The sequence below is a fragment of the Microtus oregoni genome, unplaced genomic scaffold (assembly GCF_018167655.1).
Source record: "Microtus oregoni isolate MIOR12 unplaced genomic scaffold, Mior012 000024F_ref0000369, whole genome shotgun sequence".
NCBI classification, from domain to species: Eukaryota; Metazoa; Chordata; class Mammalia; order Rodentia; family Cricetidae; genus Microtus; species Microtus oregoni.
The window spans coordinates 15666903-15690157 of record NW_024543083.1 but is presented as its reverse complement, the minus strand read 5'-3'; the positions used below and the strand labels follow the sequence as shown (position 1 = coordinate 15690157).

The following is a 23255-nucleotide window of genomic DNA, read 5'->3' as shown; positions in this document are numbered from 1 at the left end:
TCGTATGTTACATGATGGTGTCGTGTCTCATCGGTGCAGATGATTAAGACTATACAGGCAATCAGGTGTAATGCTCACATGTGGCCTGCAAACATTCGTGAGGTAGAGACTGGAAGATCACTTTAGGTTTTGAGTCACGCGGAACTGTTAGTGAATTCTAGGTCAGCTGGGCTACAGTGTGAAACCCTTTTTGAAATAAACAAAACAAGATAAAAGAAGAAAAGACATGGGAGAAGCCAAGGAAACAGATGTATATGTTTGGGGTTTTTTGGTGTCTTTCTTCGTCTGTCCCTCCTTCTTTCCTTCCCCCTTCCTTCCCTCCCTTCCTCCCTTCCTCCCTCCCTCCCTCCTTCCTCCCTCCCTCGCTCCCTCTCTCCTTCCTTCCCTCCCTCCCTCCTTTCTCCCTCCTTTTCCTTCCCTCCCACCCTCCCTCCCTCCCTCTCTCTCTCTCTCCTTCCTTCCTTCTTCCCATGCTAGGGCGTGTGTCCCCCAGCTAGGTCCTATGGCGACTTACTGTTTCATTCTGTTGTTCCATTTTTTAAAAGGGAAAATGGAGTCATAATTTCAGTTTGGTTTCTGATTTTCTTTAGAGACTAAAAGCACAATGAGTTGAAGTGGTCTTCGGTGCTCATCTCCTTAGTTGAAGGCCCAGTCTTTGGAGAGGATAAATGGTCTGGTGTCGGCATGGTGAGGCAGTGGACTGACCTGCAAGGCCAGGCCTTGTATCATACAGTGGTGTTTTCACTTGGCTCCTTACCGCCATGATGATGGCCATGGTGACCCGATGGTGAGGACCAAGTGTGGACATGTCCAGGGGTTTTCACAGCTGAGTGACTCTATCTCCCAAGGCCTGGGTTTGTGTATGAGAACCCATGGAGTGTGTCACTGCGCTGTGTGGGCCCAAGTCTAACTGGGTCAGGGGTCGCATGGGTGGGGTGCTGTTAAGGCCTTGCACAGATAGCCTTTCTGTATAGACTTGGCCAGTTTGCCTCTTGGCATTGGCCAGCCTTCTGTCTTTAGAAGAGATAAGGACTTTGATTGATGGTTTCCTGTGAAGCACTTAGCTCAGTGGGGTGGAAGCCGCTCACAGTGAGCAGGTTGGGAGAGCTCAGGTGGGCACCGGCAGCTCCATCCGAGAATAGAGTGGGAGCTGCTCTATGGAGCATTGTGGGAGAGGGCATCTCTGAAGGCATGGTTCTGTGCTGTGTAGTACAGGCCACTTTCAGTCAGAGCCAAAGACTGAACACTCACATTTGGTTCTGAGAATGTCAGAGGAACACAATTCTCCATTGACAGCCCAGGCCCAAGAGTCTGAAGCCGAAGAGGGTGCTGCAGAGCCCGGGGCTCTGGCCGGGACGGGCAGGTCCTCTGCTGTTAGAATAGCGTCTAGACACGCAGGGCTCCGGATGATTTCATAGGAAGGAATGAGAGGTGCAGTGTTTTGCCAGGCAACGAAAGCAGTTGGGAAAATAATCATAGGTCCTTGAAGAGAGGAAGGGAGATTGATGTTGTCCAGGATGTGTGGTCTCCTCGGGGATTCTCTGTGGAGGTGGGAGAGCCGTTTCTGGAAAGAATCCCTTCCGCCCTCCATTGTGTCTAGACAGAAGGTCAGCAGAGGGCGGGACTCCCCTTGAGACCACAGGGAAGAGGTCGAGCCTGCCTGGATTTACATGTCACCTGGGGAGATTTTCAGTTCCATACCAAGGACATTTTGCAGATGGCTCGTCTTCATAGTCCTTGGTGAGCACCCCTTTTTAAATATTTTTCCATACAATATATTTTGATCATGAAGTCTGTAAGACAAAAAAACAAACAACAAAATGAAACAAAGCAAAAACAAATAAAAAGACAAACCATAGAGTTTGTTTTGTATTGGCCAACTACTCCTGGGCATGGAGCCAACCCTGGAGTTCAGTTAGTTGATATACCCAGGCCTCTCCCCTGGAAAAAACTGTCTTTTCCTTTGGCGGGCATCTCTCAGTTGCAAGTCCCTGCTCGGTTAGGTGTAGAACCAGTGTCTGCTACCCCTCTGTCTACTCTCTGCTCAGTTAGGTGTGGAACCCGTGTCTACTTACCCCTCTGAGTACTGGGATCCCGTCTGACATGAACCTGTGCAGGCCTCTGTGAATTCACATAGACACACACCAGTGTTGTTGTGTCTGGATGATGCCGTTGCCTTGGAGACAGACTGACGGCTGTGGGGGCTGGAGTAATGACTGTGTATGGTAAGAGTAACCGAAAGCCAGGGTGGTCTTTAAGCAGCTCTGTCCCTATTTTCACAGGACGGCGTTGATTCTGCAGGAAGAAGGGGAAGGCAGGACGGCCCATTCTGAGTTGGTCAGTCACTGATCAGGTGTGGGTTGTGCTGGCCAGTAGTCGGCCAGCTTTGGGAAGATGGGAACTTGATATGTCAAACTTTGCTCATGGATTTGAACCTGGGTCTAAGAGAAAGAATTATTGGGGATGACCCTGGAGTTCTCTTTATTGAGAGAGGAAGAAGCTGGTGGGAGGACCAGTTGCCCAGGCTTAGATTGGAGTTGTCTGTTGACTGCAGCCCTGAGCCATGGAGTGGGCAGCTCCCTTCAGTGTCGTTGTAATGTGTGGTCTTAGGCTTGTAGTTGGTCCTAAAGCTGCAGGTCTCTGGAATCACTTTGGGCCTCAGAGAGTTAGAGGGGAGGGTGGAGAGTGTGGCACCCAGAGCCCTAACCCAGAGAAGCGTGCAGGAAGGGGTACATGGAGCCTACTGATCCTCAGGTGACCAGGAACAGGTTGCTGATGGCCGTAGAGACAGGGTCTGAATGTTGGCAGCTGGCTTGTGGGGAGAGGAGAGTGGAGAAAGCCTCTTCTCCGGAGGGTCCTGTGTGAGAGTCCACACAGCCTGTTTCCTCCACAGGGGCAGAAGGAGCTCCTTGATTCCTGCTTATGGATGGTGGTGCAGACCCATAGGAGAACCACAAGAGAGGACACATTCCTCGGGGTGCAGGGTGTGGTCCTACCACCAACCTCTGTAATGTGGGGCATCCTCCTAACTTGCTCCACTGTTAAACTGGAGGGGCAGGGCAGAAACAGGGTGGTCTTAATCCATACATGGGATCCCTGGACTCCTAGCGGCCCCCAGAGGGGCAGCATTCCTCAGGCTGCATGAGTCTGAGTCTCCACAGGCAAAGGAGGAGAGTGGACATTACTACGAGGCCATCTGCAGGGTCACCTATGGCCTCACAAGGTGCAGCTAGGGTCTGAAGCTCAGCTTCGGCCTCTACCACATGATCACCAGCCACACAGACTTCCCGGGGGTGCTGCTGTCCTTTGGCTAGCCTCCTCCCTGACCCCATGCAGACCCCATCCTTCTACCATACAGGGATCCCTTTGTTCTAAAAGGCCCACCATGTCCTGAACTGGAACTCCAGGCTGTCCACTCCTGAGCCATAGCATCCACCGTCCTCCTTGATCTTTAGCCTTCTCAGTCTGGCGGGTTTCTTCCCACAATGCTGGGTGGCCCACTTCTAGGGAACTGTCTCGGCTCCCCGGCTCGGGCAGCACTGCCCACCTGTCCTTGCTCTCCTCCCATTAAGGAAGTCTTAGGCCTAGTGGACTGAGCCTCTCCAGCCAGATATGAGTCTTAAGCATGTGGCAGTCAGAACACCCTCTCTTCCTTGCTGGCTCCCCAACACGTAAGTGCGGAAACAGACCACAGCCCTGGATGTTTACAGAAGTCTGCAGAATTGTATGTGTGAAGTCACTGGGCTTGCCCACGGTCGGCAGCAACCTGGGGAGCTTTCTCTGTCCCCCTTGCTCCCCTTCCTGTCCTCACTCCACTCCTTTGGGATGGTTTGCTTTGAATCCTGGCTTGTTCCCATGTCAGGTCGTGAACTTCCTGTTTCTATTCCGTACCTTCCTAGACTAGGCCTGCCAGGGACAGTACAGGCCCAGGATAACCAAGGACTGAAGTTCTAAGGGCCTCACGTGAATGCCAGAGAAAGGCTTGTCCACAGAAGCTACCCAGGCAGCAGCCTGTGTGCGCGTAGATGTCAGTTCAGGTGGTCAGAGCTCATCTTCTGTGAGAGACATTCTGTCAACTGTGGTCACAATCTGGTCATGCATGGGGTGCCCTGCCAGACAGACTCCAAGGGAAGGTACTATTTGCTGGAAAAGCACCATCCTGGTGTGTTGATCTTCAAGTTCAATGGGATCTAGCCTCGATGCCTCTTCCTTTTTTGATTCCCACCTCTGTTGGGAGCCTCTGGGGACTGTGTGCAGTGTGTACATTGCTGAATTCAGCGAAAGACACAATGCATGTCAGTCAGCAGCATGGCTCAGGTGCAAGCTGGGGCTGTGCTTGCAGCTCCTTACCCTCTCCCCCTTGGATGTGGGCTCTTGTGAGGGCAGTAGGCATCAGAAGGTGGTTATAATGGCTGATTCGGGCTCTTTGAGTAACATGGCTGGCTGAGCCCTGAAGGATATTTGAGAGTCATCCCTTGGAGCTGGGCCAGGATGTCCTGGGAGCACTGTGGATGCAGAGACCTGAGGAGCCTTGGGGACCTTTGCATAGCCGTCAACAGTCAAGACACAGACGGGCAGGGAGCCTTCCTGGTGCATTGATTGGTGACTTTCCCCTGTGTGCTGAGGCTGGCTCCTCAGACTAGATCCACCAGCTGTACCCTTCTAGCCGTGGTCTAACCTTCACCCTTTCTTGATGGGAGCCTCCGCAGTGTCCGCTTCCCCTGGAGGAAGCGTGTCCAGTGTCGTGTCTCATCAGCCTGTGAATAGGGCCTTGTTCTTAGAAATTACTTAAAACACCGTATTTCATGTCATCAAGCCCAGGTGAGTTCCTACCCAAGAATGCATAGCCATGGACTCCGGCTGGGAGCAGAGAAGGGAGCAGGGGCAGGGGTGAGATAGGCTGAGCCGTGAAAGCAGGAGCACAGTTTGCAGGACAAGAGAGGATTATGCAGAAAGCACACGGTGTGCAGACAGGCAGCAGTGGCAGTGCTGATGGTGGGGTCACTGGCGGGCAGTGCTGATGGCGGGGTCACTGGCTGGGTCAGCGGGCAGTGCTGATGGCGGGGTCACTGGCGGGCAGTGCTGATGGCGGGGTCACTGGCTGGGTCAGCGGGCAGTGCTGATGGTTGGGTTAACAGACTATGCTGGCTGGGTCACTAACTGGTACCAGCTGGGTCAGTAGGCAGTGCTGATAGCTGGGTCACTGGGCAGTGCCAGTCACGTGAATGGGCGGTGCTGATGGCGGGGTCACTGGCTGGGTCGGCGGGCAGTGCTGATGGCGGGGTCATTGGTACTGACTGGGTCAGTGAACAGTGTTGCCTGCAGGATTTGCAGGCTGCTTTTCTTTATCTGAGCAGTTGCAGGTGGTTTGATTTGGCCCTCAGGGACTGTTGGGACGAGAGCTTACTGACAGCTGGGGACTGGCTGTTGCCAGCAGTGCTGGCCATCCCAGCAGGGAGACAGGAGTCAGTTGGACACTGTTCACACGTGTTTTAGGTATCCATAAAGCCCATGCAGCGAGATCTAGAAAATGTCTGCAAGTGAGCATTCGGGCTGAGAGTGCAGCCCTGCACGTAGTGTGCCTGCAAGCGGTTTCCCAAAGTCCCAGCAGGTGAGGAACAACTTTGCTTGCGTCCAGGAAAGGTGTTTGCCACCTGCCACTGGTTACCTCATAGACCAGCAGAGTGAGCGCAGAGACACAGAGAACCAGTGCAGGGTGGCTTTGCTCTTCTGTAGCGTGCCCAGGCACTGCTGCCTGTTCTGGTTTCTAGCTGGCCTCTGTCTCTGTGATGACATCAGCCTGGGGTTATCTCATGACACTTTGAGTGGTGCCCAGTGACCACACTCCCTTTGGTCCCCGCCTTTCTGGGCTGTAGAGTTCTAAAGTACTTACTGATTGCTCTCATCTGCTCTGCACGGGATTGCTCTCATCTCAGATCATCTCGTCTGCTCTGCCAGGCCATGAGGCAGTGAAGGGCGTGTCTCAGGGCTAGGTCTGTGTTCACAGAACACAGCTCATCTCTGTTCATTCTTTCATGAGATCAGCTGAGTCTTCAGCAGCCCGAGTCTCAGTAACCTAGACCTGCTTTGGCTCCAGGAATCAACGCAAAGATGAGGTCGCATGAGTTCTGGGAGATGGGGCACTGCTCATTCCAGTAGCCATGTGTTTCTCTTGGGAAGGTAGCCTGGATGTGGACAGCCTCCACCTCCCAGTGAGTCTCACATAGCTGTGTCCCCTGCTTCCTGTGGCTTCCCAGCACTTACCAGGAAGAAGGCCTCCCATAAATCCCTTTATTCTTTCAGTTGAAACTCTCGGGTGTCCAGCAGGTATCAGGTGGGGTGATGGGTGGAGGAGGGGCAGGCCTGGATGAGAACATCAGCCACAGATGTTGCCTAGCAAGGCAGCAGTGTGCATGTGTGTGCCCTGTCGAGGTGCCTCACTCTGAGATGCGCACTTGCTGCCTGCATGGCATGTCTCACCTACAGCCCTTCTGAGAGAGGTTCTGGCACCTCTCATGGGCTCCACAAAGGTCTGGGTACTTGCCAGATCTTGTTGGTAGGCAAAGGGCTTTGGCGTCTATCCTAGGCTCTGGACTTTCGGGCTGTACCCCAAATAATTGCCCTCATTATAGCCCTGGTGTATCTTTCAGATCTCCAAGCTACAGTGTCTTCATCTGAAATAGAAGGGCCTGCTCTCAGGCTGTGGTGCAGTCATGCTGTCAATGCTAAGACAGCCAGGCCTGGCTGTGACTCACGGCGTGTGACAGAGAGAGCCAGCACTGGGAGTGCTGCGTGAGTCTCAGAGCTGAGACAGCAGGTGCCCACTGAAGAGGCCTAGCCACTCAGGTGGGCATCTGAGCGGCTTCTGGTGCCCATGATGGCAGGATGGAGCCACATGGCCAGAGTCGCATGGGGGCAATGCAAGAGGCTTGTATCAGAGAGCACATGCAAGGCTGGCAGATGGACACTCTGGGTACTGGCATGGGCAGGCAGCTCATCTTCATGAGAACACGGTTTGGCTTACTGGAAGTGCCAAAGCCAATACCAAGCCTGCTAATTGGGGTGAAAGAATTCGCTGGGCTGGTTTGGCGTCTTTGATGTTGTGAGGTGCAAATCGTTGCCTGCTCCCTCCTTGTCTTTGGGCAGCAAGTATGTGGAGAGCCTGTGGCTGAAGAGGTGGGGCTGCCACTCACTGGGCATTGTATCCACCTGCCTGACACAGGAACAGAAGCCTAAGAAGAAGGTCTCAGAGCAGTTTGCTTTTCTTCCCGCTGTTCTGGTAGAATCTAGGGAGAGTGTGGAGTGATTCCAAGGGGGATTTAGGGCTGGTGTGAGGCTGTCCCAGGCAGGATCCAGGGCTGGTGTGAAACTGTCCCAGGCAGGATCCAGGATTGGAGTGGAGTTTTCCCAGGCAGGATCCAGGGCTAGAGTTGAGCTGTCTGAAGCAGGGTCTAGGACTTGTATGGAGTGGTTCCAGGCAGGATCCAGGGTACATATGGAGTGATCCTTGTAAACCTAGGATGGGTATTGAGTGGTTTGGTGTGGGTCAGACTACCCTTCTTGCAAGATATTGTTTCTCAAATTCAGTTTTTCTAATAGATGTAGAGAATGAAGCCCAGACAGCAGACAGGGCAGAAAAGCAGCCTTTGGAGCTTAACCCTGCTTACTGCAGAGGTAGTTAAGAAAATGTCATTGTTGTGCCTGATGAGGAACAGGTTTTACAAAGAAGCCATTGTCAGCACAAAAACCCCCAGCTCTCACCACAAAGGGAATACGAGATTATTTTGGAGCCAAACAGGGATGATTGTGGCTGGGAGCAGATTCACGTCCCTATGTGGTGACAGTTTCCAGAAGTGTTTGATAGTAGCAACAAAGGAAGTTACAAGTGAAGGCCCTTGGTTACCTCAGGTAGGTGAGTTCCAGCAAAGCAGAGAAACCTGCTCTAGGCCTCTGGTTGGGGTGGCAGAGGCTAGGGGTCTGTGTTAGTCAGTGTTCTATTGTTGTGAAAAGACACCATGACCACAGCAACTCTTATAAGGAAAACATTTAATTGGGGCTGACTTACAGGTTTAGTCCATTATCGTCATGGTGGGAATCTTGTTGGCATGCAGGCAGACATGGTGCTGGAGAAGTAGCCGAGAGTTCTGCATCTGGACGGGCAGGCAGCAGGAAGAGTGAGTGACACTGGGCCTGGCTTGAGCTTCTGAAGCATCCAAGTCCAGCCTTTATACCACACTTCCTCCAACAAGGCCACACCTACTCCAGCAAGACCACACCTTCAATAAAATAAAGCCCTTTTGTTGTTTTGTTTTTGCTTTTCAAGACAGGGTTTCTCTGTGTGGTTATGGAGCCTGTCCTGGAACTTGCTTTGTGGATCAGGCTGCCTCTAATCATTCAAGCCAGCACAGGGTCTGTTCTGTTTTTACCTAGCAGTCACAAGGATGGTAGATCACGCAGTGGGGTGGGGTGTAACAAATGGCTGTTTAGGGGCTAAGATACCCAAAGATAATTGGACTCTGGACTCGGAGTCTTCCAGCTCTCCACAGTCACTGATGTTCTGGTCAGTAAGCAGCTTTGCGAAGTATTGAATGTAGTATTGCAGCTTCCCCCTGGGAACTTCACTTAGCACTGCTAAGGTTTAATTGAAGGAAGAGGAAAAACTGTTTGGTTTCTGTGTTGACCTCTCCCCTCAGAACACGGTATGAAATCTAGCTAAAACCTGCTGCCGTGTTGGATGAGAGGGCTCTGGCTAGAGCCGCAGGTTCCCAAACAAATTCCTGGCTGCGGTTCAAGGTGACGTCCTGCGCACTGAGAACCCTTTGTTGTGCTCTGGATTGTCCCTTCTAGGGAGATTTGCAAGTATTAGCAACTAACAGATGGTGAGTTCTGTCATTACAGCTGGGAGTAACAGTGACCTCTTTCCTTGTTGCAGGTTGTTTCTAGAAAGCCCTCACTGGTGTCTCCTGGGAAGGTTTTTTAATGCCAACTTGATGGACAATGTTTCTGCTTGCAGGGGCTCCTGTCCCCTGATCCTGACCAAGCGTGGAGAAAGGAGGCGAGGCTGAGCATGGACCAAGGAGAACCTTCACCTCCTGCACCTGCAGGTAGGGATCCACCTTCTTAGAGGCGCCCCTCGATCTCATAGTCCTGGAGTTCTGAGGACTCCAGCTTCCAGAATCACTAAGTTGCTACTACTTGGTATGGGGCAAGAAAGAGAAGGTTCATATTGTGCTATAGATAGGTCCTGAGCTTTGACATTTGACCCGGTGGTACAGCAGTGTACCTAGGTGCCAGTGAGCTACCTGTCTGTGTTCCAGCATGTGACCTGTCTTCAGCATCTTGGATTCCATGAGGTTTCTTTTGTTTGATCCAGTGCGGGTCATTCCTGAGGTGGTGTGTAGTCCACATTTGTGAATAAGCTCTGCCTTCCCATCATGCTCCCTCAGGAACTGGCAATCTTCTTGAGTCCTGGGAGTGGATTGGGGCATTGTTCTTCCTGCTTCCTTCCCCTGTGGGCCCCTCAAAGGCTAAATTGGGCATCCTCTTCTATCTGCTCAGTTGATAGAGACAAAAGGAGGGACCATTGGTTGGGTCTTTTGAAGACTGTTTGTCAGGGACACTGGTGCCCACCCTGCAGATGGAGAAGGAGGCGAGGTCTGCGGGCTAGGGTTAGCTGTGGCTAACCATGAGACAGCTTAGCCACATGAGGCTAGCCATTCCTCTGTGCGTCAGTACCCTACAGGGGTGGGCTGAAAGGGGCTTACATCTGTCACACTGGTTCTGGCCCTCCTGTCCCTCTCTGAGTCTATACGGTGACACATGGAGTCACAAAGAACTTGCACATAGCTGTTTCCAGGGAGACATCGTGAACTGGGTAGATGGGAGGTTCCAGTGCAAAGGCCGTGACACTGCCACCATAAGGGGACTCCTGGGTGAGGGAAGGTTCAGGCTGGCTCACCTGCTGGGGCTTTCTCCACCCAGGAAACATGGGGTGTGAAAACAAGTTCCAGCCCCTCTCTCCATGAGGATTTATAGGCACTAGCAATTGCTAAGTGGGGAGAGAGGTTTGATTTTCTTCAGTGGTATACATCCTAATGAAGCTCACTGGATCATAGAGAAAGGGGGGAGGGGATGAAGGAAGCGGGGGAGTACAGAGGAGGGGCCCTCAGGCATCAGGATGACGGGAGGGGTGGGCATTCTGCGAAATGACCTTGACCAAGAACAGCTTCACTGTGTTTGGATCCTGGCAGTGAGGATGTGAGTCAGAAGCCTCTTACATGGGGGTGGGCAGGACCTCTGCCGTCTTTTCACGTTAAGTAACAGTGGTCTTGGACTGCGCAGGTGGTACAGAAAATGGACCTCAGTGAGATCTAGTATAACACGTGGCCCCATCGCTTAGCTTTGTGTAAGGAACAGTGTGGGTATAGCTGCCTGGATAGGAGACGTTACCTCTTCTAGACCTCCGAAGTCACTTCCATCCAGGCTCCTCATCCTGGGATTCTGTTGCTGCCATGGGGGTCACTGAACATGTCCCCACTACTGATGGCCTTGGTTAAACCAGTTTTGCCCAGCTCTTTGAGTTGGCTCCGTGGTTCTGGCAGGCTGCAGGCCAGCATTGGAGGGCTTGCCTTTCCGTCAGCTGCGCTTGGCTGCTGGAAGGGCCCCAGGTTGGGTGAGCAGTCCCCTCTCCTGGTGTGCTTCCCTATAGGGGAGAAGTGCACAGCCCGTGCTTGGGGAGTGGACAACTCTCCACCCCAGGTCCAGCTGTACTGTTTTGTCCTCTGTGCCTTCTGCAGCCAGCTGTTCAAGCTCGCATGTCTTCCAGCTTGCAGCTTCCTGTTAAGTTTTCCCTGGGATTGCTGGCTTTACACAGTTTGTCACATCTGCCTTGGGGTGTCCTGGACAGACCCACTTGTCTGCTTTGCTTGTTCCTCATTTTCTTTTGACTGCTTCGGTGCCTTAAATTTACCTGATTTACACGCCGATCTGCGTCATTCAGATCTGCTGGAGCCTCTCCGACCCCAGTGTGAGGTTCAGCAAGGCCTGGGAAGCCTTGTGCTAGTCCCAGCACTTTGTAAAACCTGCTGTGAACACGGCCCTGTTTGCTCCGACACTGCCATTCACGTGTCTCATCGCTCTTTGTTGTCTCCCAGTCCCTGACACTCACGGGCTCCTCAGCTAGCAATCAAGTGTTCCTAGCCCATGAGCCGGTCCACCAAGGACCAATTTTCCTCCCATTGCCTCGGGACACTTGGCTTCTGTTTCAAGGAGGGATGAGGGTTTTATCCCTAGGTTTCTCTGCTTTCATGGCACCCAGCTTGATCCCATCCACCCCCGTGTCCCACGGCTTTGCAAGCCATGCTCTGAAAGGCTCCTGGCTTGAAAGTCTTTGCCGATTCAAGCAGTTCAGATGCTGAGTGTTGCCTGATTTTCATGGTGTTGTCTGTGCCATTATTAGGACTCCCATCACCAAAGATTTCCTTCTTCCTGTATTGAAAGTTAGGTTGGAGGGCGATTAGCACTTCTGTCTAACTCTGCCTTGCTGTCCGTCTACCTGTGGGCTCCTTAGATTTTGAGCCCCAGGAAGAGCTCTTCAGAAAAAGATCTCACTTGGGCTATCTTTCCCTTCATCCTGCCATCTGCAAAAAACATACACCTCCATCTTATGCCCCCTTTCCCCACTTCCCCTCCCAACCAGAGGCTAATGCAGAGGATGGCAGCATCCTCACACCTCTCCCCATTTGAATTCTTCCATTACACAGGCAGGTTCTCCCTGGCAGACAACTCAGCCTCAGCCATGTCTCACTGCCTCGGCAAGGGCTGCACCGCAGCTGCCCAGACTTGCCTGCGATTCTCGCATACACACGCTACCTACCGTTATGGATTGCCGTATATTCTCTAAACCACTAGCTGGTTTGGTGGGCGTCCCCACACTCATGTAGCGATTGCGGTTCATCAAGGAGATACGCTGCCCTGTCCTTCAGAGGGGAAGACAGTGCTGGGTGGGATCTAGAGCAGTTCACATGCTGGGCAGGTGCTCTGCTGCTGAACTCATCCTATCCTGAGAAGTGCGATGTGACGTAAAATGTATTTATCTCAGCCACGCTTTCTTTCCCCACCCCTGCCAAAGGAGCCATGTGGAACCACTCTAATTGTGGGGTAAGCATTACGTGGACTTCCTTCTGCCAGGGGGTGACATGAGGTGTGTCATTATGAATAGCAAGACCATGGACTTGTCCCATGGACGGGTGTCTCTTGGTAAATCAAATCCTTCTCCTCTCCTCACGTTGTCTTAGTGTGGCAAGAAGACCAGATTTCCTTGGAAGCTAAGCCACAGCACATTCTTCAGATGTGAGAGATGCTTTTTCCTCTTCTCCTCTCCTCTCTTTTTTTTTTCCCCCCACCTTGCGGTGAAGTGCCTGCCAAGGGAAACTGTAGCTCTTATCCAAAGTCCTGCTGCTGTCCCAGTGATGCTGCCAGCCGCATTGACGCGGGGCGGGGCGGGGCCGGGGGAGGCTCAGGTTCACCGCCTTTCCTGCTGCTTCTCCTGGGTTTTTCTTGCCCAGGGAGGTACAGATGCTGTCCAGGAAGCAAATATCAGTGTTGTGATTCCTGTAATTTTTAAACTCCAGAAAATGAGGTGAAATGTGACACCAACAACAACGAAGAGGAGGAGGGGGAGCTGTTTGACTTTGACAGTGGAGATGAAGTCCCCGAAGCGGATCGGCAAGCCCCATCGGCCCATGGGGCCAGAGGCGCTGACGCAGTCCTTGCAGGCGAGAGCACCTGCCTCGCAGGTGAGTCACACAGCCACGCTGCCCTGGGTCCTGCAGGAGGCATCCTGACCTCTTTGTGCCTATAGACTATGATAGTTTCCATCCCTGTAACACAATCCCTGAGGTGAGGTTCACGTGGGCTCACACTCGCACAGGGTCTGGGCCTGTGGTGTAGGAGCAAACTAGAGCTCCTCACACTATGCACCCCAGAGCAAGACTCAGAGGAAGGCTGAGGAGGAGTCAGGATAGCTCCTTCAAAGACACACGTGTACAACTCCATTGACGCCCTCCCTCTAGCCGGGTTCCACCTAGTGGTACTCCATGCAGTTGGGAGCTCATCCGTGAGTTACCAAGGTCATTCACCCCTCATGCACCACCTCCTGGGAACCAAGCCTTCAGCCTGTGAGCCTGGGGTGTAAATCATGACAAGAACGGTTTTGGGGGTCAGAGGAGTCTGGGTTTCCCTGGCCAGCTGAACGAGCTATATGCAGCTTGGGCTGTTTTTCTTTTGTATCATTTCCCCTCCGTTTCTATTCTTGTTGCTCTAATACTCCTCTTGTGGTTAAGGGACAAAAGCCTGCTATTTTCTAATAGATGTCATTGCCACTTTATCGCTATTCATAAACCAGGATGGATTGCCTGTGGGAGTTGATGTTTTTCAAGTCTGGAGGTAGATCTGGGGCTTTGGCACGTTAGCCAGATAGATTGCTTAGATGTACCTGTGGCCACTATGGTTGCGGACCGGCTTCCCGCTCCTTTGTCCCCAGCCAAATCTCGCCATGTGGTTCTTTGACTCTTCTTGTTTGATACACTGTCCTGGGAGCCTCTGGGCAGAGTTTCCTCCATCTGTGCCCGGGGTGAGGCCAGCTCCTCATTCCACCGTGTACCACATGGGCCTGGGCCTCACAGCTTCCTGTGGTGATGTGGGAATACTGGGCGTCCTGACATTGGTGATGGATGCAGGGTTCCCATGCACTTGCTGCAGCCACAGGGACCACGTCCATCCTTTCTGCCTTGCTTGCTAACTAGTCTCCCTCTGTCCTCCAGGAAACGGAACTGGGGCCGAGCCTGCTCCCGAGGCTGAGCCCACGAAACCTGTGGTTCCAACAAGAGTGAACCCATATTCTGTCATTGACATCACGCCATTCCAGGAGGACCAGCCACCATCTCCAGATGCCAACACAGAAGAGGAGGGCGTGGGCCTGCGTGTGCCTACTGGTTACTCTGTGCCTGTGCCTTGTGGCTATGCTGTCCCATCTAACCTGCCATTGCTGCTGCCTGCCTACTCCAGTCCCGTCATCATCCGAGCCGAGTCAGTAGAGGAGGAAGGTACATGACCCACAGCTTCTTACAGCGACAGGGCACAGTGGTTAAGAGATCTGTGTCCCGTCTTTCCTTTCCCGTCATAGGTTCTTGTCTGCACTGTTGGAAACTGGGCCCAAGCCAATCCTTCCTGTAACCATCCGGGTGCAGTGAACGGCCGACTCGGAGGCTGCTGTGTGTTCTGGAACCTCTGGCCTCTGCACACCTGGGAGAGCTTATGTGGCCTTCATTCTAGAGCCGGCCCCAACCCTGCGCTCTCCATAACTTATTATCCATGTCCTAGAGTGTGTGTGTGTCCTCAGAGTGGTCTCTAATCCTTTCTGTGGGTAAAGGGTAAAAAGACAAATATGCACACCTTGTCCTTAAGTTCTGGAATTAGTGCTTATACAAAGCAAAATAAACAAAGAAATATATTAAATTAGTAACATGGAATTGTTTAAAATCATGTCGAATTATTTTTGAATGAAGCTTTATAAATGGTGTTCAGTTATCCATTACTTTAAAATGATACCCCCCCCCCCCCCCAGTCCCCGTACTAGAGTTTGAACTTGGAGCCTTGTGCGTGTGAGGCGAGTACTCTGCCAGTGAGCCACATCCAACGGTCCTTTTTGATTTCTGATTTTGAGACCAGGTCTCGCTAAGCTGCCCGTGTTGCCTTGAGTTCACTTTATAGCCTAGATAGTCAAGAACTCATGATCCCCCTGCCTCAGCTGCCCTAAGTAGCTGTACCACATGCCTGGCTTATGTACCCATTTTCTTTGACTGCAAAGACCCTCATCTTTAGACAGCAGCTCCTCTGTTAGAGAGGGAGGATGCACTACAGGTCGTGGTCTAGCCTTAGCATTTATGCTCAATTTCTGCAGGAAACATTTCTCCTTAGAACTTTTTACTGTTTTCCAGTATTTAAAACCGAGTTTTCTTTGAAGATTGTTTTCTTGGTTATTAAAGATAAAAGGAAAGAACCCCTCCTGAATTTTTCATGTAGCTGTAAGTCAGAATTCTGCCTCTGAGCCCAAGTCTGAGAAGAATATCTCACCTTGGGCATCCTCATGGTATTCCCTGGAAAGAAGTAGAGACCCTGATCTGGGAGAAGGAAGCTCTCAGCAGGAATGCCCTGGGGGGACTGAGTTCCCAGCAGCGGGCCTCTGGACAGCTGGTCCCCATGTCCTGCCCTAGAGGAGGGGGCTTCTGTGCTCCACAAACTTTCCTGGGGCCCATATCCTCGAGTCCCCCCATCTTACCCAGCGCTGGCAGCCCAGCTGGAGCTCAGGCCTGGCCACCTGGGGAGAGCTGGTCCTGGAGAAGAGGTCTGGTCACTTTGGCCTTCTGCTGGCCAGAGAACTCAGGTGGCCCACTCCCTGCACATGCTCACTTGCCCCACTCCAGGTCTTGCTTGTGTCTTGGAGGGCCTGCTTTTCACCTCACTTCCTAGAAGCGAGTTTTTGCACAGGACAGTTGTGGGCATGGGAAAGCATCCACAGCGTCCGGTCAGGTCAGGGAGTATATGTGTCTGTGTGAGTCAGAAATGGCAGGAAACTGCTGGTCAGATCTGAGAGTACCTGGACAGAACTTGTATGAGCAGGAAGTTTGGTTTATCGCACATTGCTGTTCTTCCGTCCATTGTATTTGGGTTTGCCAAGTACCTGTGTTGTAAACCAAGTAGTGACATCCATAAAGACGCAGAAACTGCAAGATACTGAGTTAGCTTTAGAGAGAAGAAAAGTCTACTTGGGCTTCTGGCTCCTGAGGGTTCATCCCATGGTCCTGGGCTGCATTGCTGTGAGGCAGAGCATCCTAGATTGGTGGAAGAGATAAATGGAACAAAGCCACTTCTTTCATGGCGGTCAGGAGGCAGCTAGAGACAGAGGCCTTGAGAAGATGGCCCCCAAGGGCATTGCCACCCTGTGGTCCACTTTCTCAGACTAGGCTCCGCCTCCAAATGTCTTCATCATTTTTTAATAATGCCATCAGATTGTGACCCCATTGGTGGTTACCGTTTGGTGTCAGAGCCCTGCCCTTAGTTCAGTAACCCCTCAGTGGTTGGGTCCCTTAAACTGGGTTCCATGACTTCAATACCCATGGGATACTGTATGCAAGCCTGACATGTTATGCTTCCTTCCTGCCTGTTGATGTGTTATGTGTGTTTGCATTTAGTCTGTGTCACAGACCTGGTGTCTCACAGTCTGATATGATCCTGTCATGAGTATATTTTATCTAAGACTTAAACATTTTCTAATCTTTGATGGCATAAGCCTGTTGCGGGTGAGAAAGAAACATGACATCATTTAGGGTTCAAAATCAGCTGTGGAAACACCTTGCCAGGCACAATGCACTGTCATCCTTTTCTCTTGGCAGAAGCAGCAGAAGTTTCGGGAGATGGGCAGTGCAATTCCCTAAGCTCTGAGGACCTTCCACACAGGTAACTCTGCTAACTCTAGACCTTCTGTGTCCATGCCCCGACCTTCATGCTGGGCTTTCCCCGCTGGGTTCTCAGGCCATCTGAGCTGCAGGAAGACACTCCCTTGATCCTCAGGGTGCTACTGTCGCGGGTTCTACCTGCTTTCTAGGCTCTCCTGGGAACCGTAGCCTTAAAATATCCCGACTCTATCTGCAGCATCAGTGCCAGCAGTGAGATGGTGACCAGCTGCATCCGCTCGCATTCATCAGACCGTGTCATCCCTGCATGACTGCGGCTGGTCTTAACATACTGTGTCTTCCCTTTGGTGATTGAGGATTAAAGTATAATAGTCACATGGCGAGGACTTTTTATCTAGGAGAGAGTGGGAACTGTGGCACAATGCAGACCCACCGAGACCATTGTTCAGAAACCGAATTTATTTTTTGGTTTCTGTCTTTTTGAGACAGGGTTACTCTGTGTAACTGCACTGACTATCCTGGACTCACTCACTCTGTAGACCAGGCTTGCCTCGAACTCACAGAAATGCCCCTGCCTTTACCTCCCAAGTGCCGGGATTAAAGGCATGTGCCGCCACCACCGCCCAGCCTGTAGTTCTGTACATGATTAGAATTAGTAGTCAGTCCCGCTGAGGAGACTGAGACAGGACAGTTATGGGTTCTAGACTAGACTAGGCCGCATGGTGAGCTACTGTTTCCCTGAAACTAAAACCATGGCTGGAGAGGTGGCTTAGTCAGTGAAGTGCTTGCCACACAAGCGTGAGGACAAGAGTTCAACCCCCAGTACCGACATAAACACCAGGTGCAGGGCACAAACCTGTAATCTGAGCCCTGGGGAGGCAGGAGGATGCCCTGGGGCTGGCCTGCAAGCCATTCTAGCTGAATCAGTGGGCACCTGAGCACCGGGTAAGACATAGTCTATCATAAAGTCAGGAGGTGAGTGATGGAAGACTCAGTGTCATAGGGCGGCCTCCACACACAGCATGCATGTGCACCTACACAGATGTATGTGTGCATATGTGTACTGCCACAACCAAAACAGGAGGAAAATTAGTGTGCAGATGGAATTGGAAACTTCAAAAGTGGAAGACCCCTCCCTTCCCTATGTAATCCATCCCTCTGGTCTGCAGAGGACCGTTTCTGCCCTGGGTGCACATGCGTGGGTATCTGCTGTACGGTGCCTCATCCCTGCCATTCCATCAAGTGTGGATCTAACTGTGCCCTGTGGACATACCTGTCTGCTGTCCCCTTCCCCATCACCCAGCATAGGACCAGTTCCTGACTGTCCTCTGCGCCCATCCATGCACATCTAATACAGTCCCCTCCGTGATCTCACTGTCTGATCTTCCCCCATAGTTAACCCTGATCCAAGAAATACCGAGTATGCTAAACAGAGCATTGCAGAATTAGTGGTTACCAAGTTTTTAGTCGCCTGCTCGTCTGAGTAGCGTGATGAGAGCTCTACCATTCTTTTTCTTCCTCTTTAAATTTATACTTCTGAAATACATTACATGCTGACTAGTTTCCCTAACTTCCCCCTGGTCTCTCCCCCCACCTCACCTTTCCTCCAGATCACCCCCTTCCACCTCCCCTCAGAAAAGAACAGGCCTCTCAGGGACGTCAACCAAATACTGCATAACAAGCTCTCAGGGCAAGGGCGTAGAGCTGAGAGCACTGCCTATAGCGTCCCTCTCAGTGGTTATAGGTTCTAAGGACGTGTGAGTGTAAAGTCCCAAGATGAGGGTGAAGGCTGGTGAAGGTCTTCACTGACAGTCCCCACAGATGGCTCACACCAGACAGCGTCCTACCCTCTGGGAACCACTACTTCCTGAGGCCACATTAAGTGGCCATGCTGAATGGGGGAGTGACTCTTATCCCTTAAGAATGGCAAGGCTCAGCTGCACAGTGGTGGTGCACGCCTTTAATCCCAGCACTCGGGAGGTAGAAGCAGCTGGATTCTTGTTTCTTCAGAGACTAGAAGCTAACCCTTCCTTTTGCTCCTGATGGCTTTCCAGACCCCTTTGTATATTTCTGCAGAGTCACCTCATTTCTGGATTTGTCCCCCTAATTCTTTGGCCCTGCTGGGCACTTGCCTTTAGGAGTCTCCTGGCAGGGGGTGGGTGTCTTGGGGACTGTCATCCTTTAACCCCTTTTGTCAGATGTTGAGACCTTACGGTGACAATTCATGTATCCAGTGAATCCCTTCCTGTCCCCTGCAGGAAGTGTCATAGTAGCTTCATGTTGTGTACGACAGAAGTCAAAGTCACTTTCTGCCTGTGACTGTCATCTTGTAGATAGCTTTGTGGTCCTGGCGCCTTCCTCCTACGAGCCTGCCCTGAGAATGAGAAGGCTGAGGCCGCTCACAGTCAGGGGGTATCATGTATGATCTTCAGGTTGTGCAGAAAAACTGACATTTCTGACACTGCCGTGTGTGTGATCGCTGATAGAGTTACGTGTGTAAACTTGAACTTGGAATGATCTTCTATAATAGTGTGAACACACGTGAATGCCATAGGTTGCTCAGCCCCCCTTGGCTGGTGTGCTTCTCCGTGCTCTCAATGCTTATCTTTACTTCTAGTGGTGATCAAGGCAGCCAAGAAGGCAATGCCCTGGCCCGGTGGGCAGCCGACCCTGCCAACACGGCATGGATGGAAAGTAAGTGCTACTGCCCCAAGGCCTGGATCCCCACCCCTGCGCACCTACAAGTCTTGACAAGAAGGCCATGGGTTTCCTTTCCTGGCCGAGATCAGATTGCAACCTTTAAAATGCTAGATGTGACTGCCTCGCCGAATAAGGCACCAACCGCGTGGCTAAAACAAGAATAATGGGCTAATATAAGCTATAAGAGTTAATAAGAAGTCTGAGCTACTAGGCCAATCAGTTTATAATAAAAAAAAATTAGTACTCTCATTTACGGGAGTACTAACAATAGCTTATGTAGAGAAGTCTCCCGGGACTCCGAAGCTACCTTTGCCCTGTGCTGAGGCAGTCACAGCTCTGCACTGAGCACTTACCCCTCCTGCTTCTTCCTGGTAGAGCCTGTCTTCACTGCATGATGGGGAGGGAGCTAGCACTCAGACCTGCCACCGTTGTCAGCTGTTCTCCAGGGAGACGCTGTTGGCACTTCTAGGATGGCCTTCAGGTTGTCTTTGTTAGTGGCGGTGCTCAGGGGTGCTCTACAGGTCTCAGATTCCACTATTGTTTTAAGAAGCTGAGTTTTTTTTTTTTTAAGCTGACATGTTTTTAACCAGTCTTTTTTTTTTAATTTAATTTTTATTTTTTTTATTTTAAGGAAGCAAACACATTATGCCTTTATATCCAGTAGCTCCTAATTTCTGTGTAACTGTTTTATACGATTGGCTTAAAGGTCAGACCACCTTAACTGCTCAACTGTTCCAGCTTCTTCTGGAAAGTCTTGGTTTGGTTTTAACAGTGTCTTTCACACAGGTTCTAGATTGATTGTGATGGCTATTTGGGGGCTGCTGATTCAGAGCCATCACAAGAACCCATAAACGTCTTGTTATATACGTGGTGTCCAGGTTTCTTCAGCCACCCCCTCCATCAAACCCAAGCAATTTACCGCTTAAAAACAACCCTAGGGCTCCACTACCCAACCCTGTCTCGGGAGGAGAAATCTATACTGTGGCCACAGTTGCTTAGGTGCTAGTGGTGTGCCAGCTGCCACCACGATTTCAAAATTGCAGTTTCTGGACTTGCTCCTTGTGGTGAGTGACCATGCTGTGCGGGCGACAGTTCGTTTATCCTCTATCTCCTGTGGCTTTTAGTATGCACTGTGGCTGGGTGTTCTCCCCAGAAATGACAACACAAACGCGCCTCCAAAGCCTTTATGTGAGGTGTGTAAGCATGTTAGATATTCACTTCGGTTTCAATGTCATTGGTGATCCAGTGTGACCATCTGTATGGTGTATTACTTTTTTACAACACCCCCACCACACACACACACATACACACGCGCACACGTGCGTGCTTTAAGAAAGCCTATTCACAGAACACTCATGTCCCCATACTACTGGGTGGGAAACTGTGCTTTTGACTTACTACCGGCACGGGTGACTTCTCACCTCAAGGGTGTAAATACTCCCCAGCCATCAGCGTAGTTCAGTGGATTCCCCATTGATGTGACACCAGTACGTACTCCTTTCATTCCTAAGACTTGTGTACCTCCTTTGTATTCTGAACCCCACAGCTTAAACCTGCTCAAAAGAGCCTGGGGAGAGACATTGTTGGACAGTAATAGAATGAGTGAGCCTGGGAACTGTGAACTCCCCGCTGTTGATCGGATTTCACATCTCTTCTGTTTTGAGACGAAGCTCTCATTCAGAGTGGTGTTTCTTGCTGAGACACAGTGGGCCATCCCTCTGTGCTAACCTTTGGGATATTTGTAACATCACACTCATTGGCTCTAGTTAACTTTTAACAGGTATTCCCTTATCTTGCAGATCCAGAGGAAGCAATTTACGATGACGTTCCAAGGGAGAACTCAGATTCTGAACCAGGTTTGATCTTGTCTGGACCGGAGTTTCAGGTCCAGCTTAGCAGTCTTTTGTTTTGGGTACAAAAGTAGCTAGTGCGTGTGCAACCCCCAGGTCCTGCACGTGTGTTTTGTCTTTGGTTTTGGTGCTTATCTTGTATGGTGTGTTTGAGGGCTGGTGTGCTTGCTCACAGCACTCGATGCACTAAGAGCAGATATGAAAAACAGGAGCCTAGGTTGAAAACACTGAGGCTAAGCATTCTAGCACGCATCTAAGAAGTGCTGTAACAGGAAAGCACAGAAAGTCAGGCTATGGTTTTCTAGATCTGAAAGAAAGCGACCACTGTCAGATCATAGCGATAGAAACCTAAGGCAGGGTTCCCTGAATGTTGATCTGGAACTTGGCAGGTGTAACTGAGACCGCAGAGCACCAGATCGCTGTGACAGTCTTAAAGCAGCAAAAGAAACAGGCGGGCCGCTGAGAGCTGCGGGAGAGGATGGCAGGAGAGGAATGGGCGGTTGGAAGAGGGAGGTGCTCTGTGGCTTCCACATCCCCACACAAGCACAGTCTTTTCCACATGCCATGGCAGCCAGACGCTTGGGTTTGTCCTCACTGCCGGAGCAGCAGTGTCACAGGCAGGGAGAGGATATGGAAGCAGAAGGAAGCAGTAGGCAGCAAGAGAGCCGAGAGCACTGCCGCTGGCGGAGCTGTGGTGAACCACAAGGCAGAGTCGAGGCAGCCGGCCGTGCCGATGGGTTTGCAGGTGGGCTGGCCCTCAGAGCGGGGCCCCTCTACACTTGCAGGGTAGTGGCTGGGTTTCTTGGTGTTGTTATTTTTTTTTGTGTGTGTGTGTGTGTGTGTGTGTGTGTGGTTTGTGGTTTTTTTTTTTTTTTTTTGGCTGTCAAAGGTTCTCTGTGTATTTGATGGGCAGCATCTGAAAGCATAGGAATATATCATTTAACTTCTAAACCAGTGAGCACAACCAGTCCTGCTGAAAGCAAGGACTCGTAAATTAGGAAGAAAACGACAAAAAGCACGAGGAAAGACTGCAGAGCGAGCCCAAATATCAACACTTCTAATTAAGATAAATGGGATCCGGCTGCCTGTGAGGACGCAGACAGTGCGGAAGCAGCTGTGTGGGAAGGAAATATGATGGTGACCAAAAGGGGCCAGTCTCACTCCAGCCTATTAGGTGTTGCACTAGCTGGCATTAACTCGTGCACATTAGGTGTCCTGCTTCATGGCATTGTTAGAGGGACAGAGTGGCCTCACTGTCGATGGGTGCGAGCTGCAGAATCAATGAATATAGAAGGCTGTCCTGACAGTTGATGGGTGCTGGCGTGCAGAATCAGTGGCTGTAGAATGCCAGCATAACTGGCTTCAAGACAGCTACAGTTTCCAAGTGTTTTATCAAGCACATGTAATACTTTAAAATTACGCACTATGCTTCTGTGCAAGTATTAACAAATGCCAGAAATGTGTTATGCAAATATCTCTTGATAAACAGTCTGTCTTAGTTAGGGTTTCTATGGCTGTCATAAAGCAACTTGGGAAGGAAAGGGTTTATTCTAGTTTTTATCTCTCAGGTCATCTTCGGCCACTGAGGACAGATGGGGCAGGAACCTGGAACAGAGGTCATGGAGGAGTGCTGCCTTCTCACTTGCTCTCCATGGCTGGCTCAGCCTGCTTTCTTACAGCACCACAACCACACGCCTGGGGTGGCGTTGCCCAGAGTGATCTGCCCCCCCCCCCCCCACGTTAATCACCAAGAAAATGCCCTACAAGCTTGCCTACAGGCCATTCTGGTGGGGGCATTTTCTCAGTTGAGGTTCCCTCTTCCCAAATAATTCTAGCTTGTGTCAAGCTGACATTAAGCTACCACACAGTTCAATAAAATTGACCTTAAAATTGAACATAACTTTTAAAAGAATAAAACTAATATAAATTATTGGGCCTGGTGGTGTTCCACTGTCATCCTCGCTATTCTGGAGGCTGAGGCAGGAGGATTGCAGTTCAAGGTGGGTCTGAGCTGCCCGACCTACAGAATGAGTACAGGGTGTGCCGGGCCAGTGCAACCCAATGATAGTCAAGATGAAGATGTTGGATGCACAGTGCAGGGGCAGAGTGCCCGCCGTCCTCATGTGTTCAAGGCCCCAGCTTTACTATGAATGACTGAATGAATAAGTACGTAACAAGTATTGAAACCTCTCTACAAATATAATTGTTCTGTTATCTTCAAAACCGTCAA

The 23255-nt window shown here is 51.1% G+C and overlaps 1 protein-coding gene across 6 annotated transcripts in view; it reads left to right on the top strand.

Annotated features, from left to right (window-relative positions):
• The window catches only part of Arhgef10 (Rho guanine nucleotide exchange factor 10), an 87424-nt gene that overhangs the window by 5128 nt on the left and 59041 nt on the right, over positions 1-23255 (top strand). For 3 of the 6 annotated variants that reach the window (XM_041673970.1, XM_041673971.1, XM_041673966.1), the window contains exons 2-7: positions 9014-9104; positions 12633-12797; positions 13824-14105; positions 16455-16518; positions 19093-19169; positions 20975-21031. In XM_041673970.1, the coding sequence (XP_041529904.1) occupies positions 9068-9104; positions 12633-12797; positions 13824-14105; positions 16455-16518; positions 19093-19169; positions 20975-21031 (682 nt within the window). In that variant the 5' untranslated portion in view covers positions 9014-9067. Of the gene's footprint in view, positions 1-6812; positions 6847-8932; positions 9105-12632; positions 12798-13823; positions 14106-16454; positions 16519-19092; positions 19170-20974; positions 21032-23255 lie in introns of those variants that run through there. The other 3 variants (XM_041673968.1, XM_041673967.1, XM_041673969.1) reach the window with 2 other exon arrangements.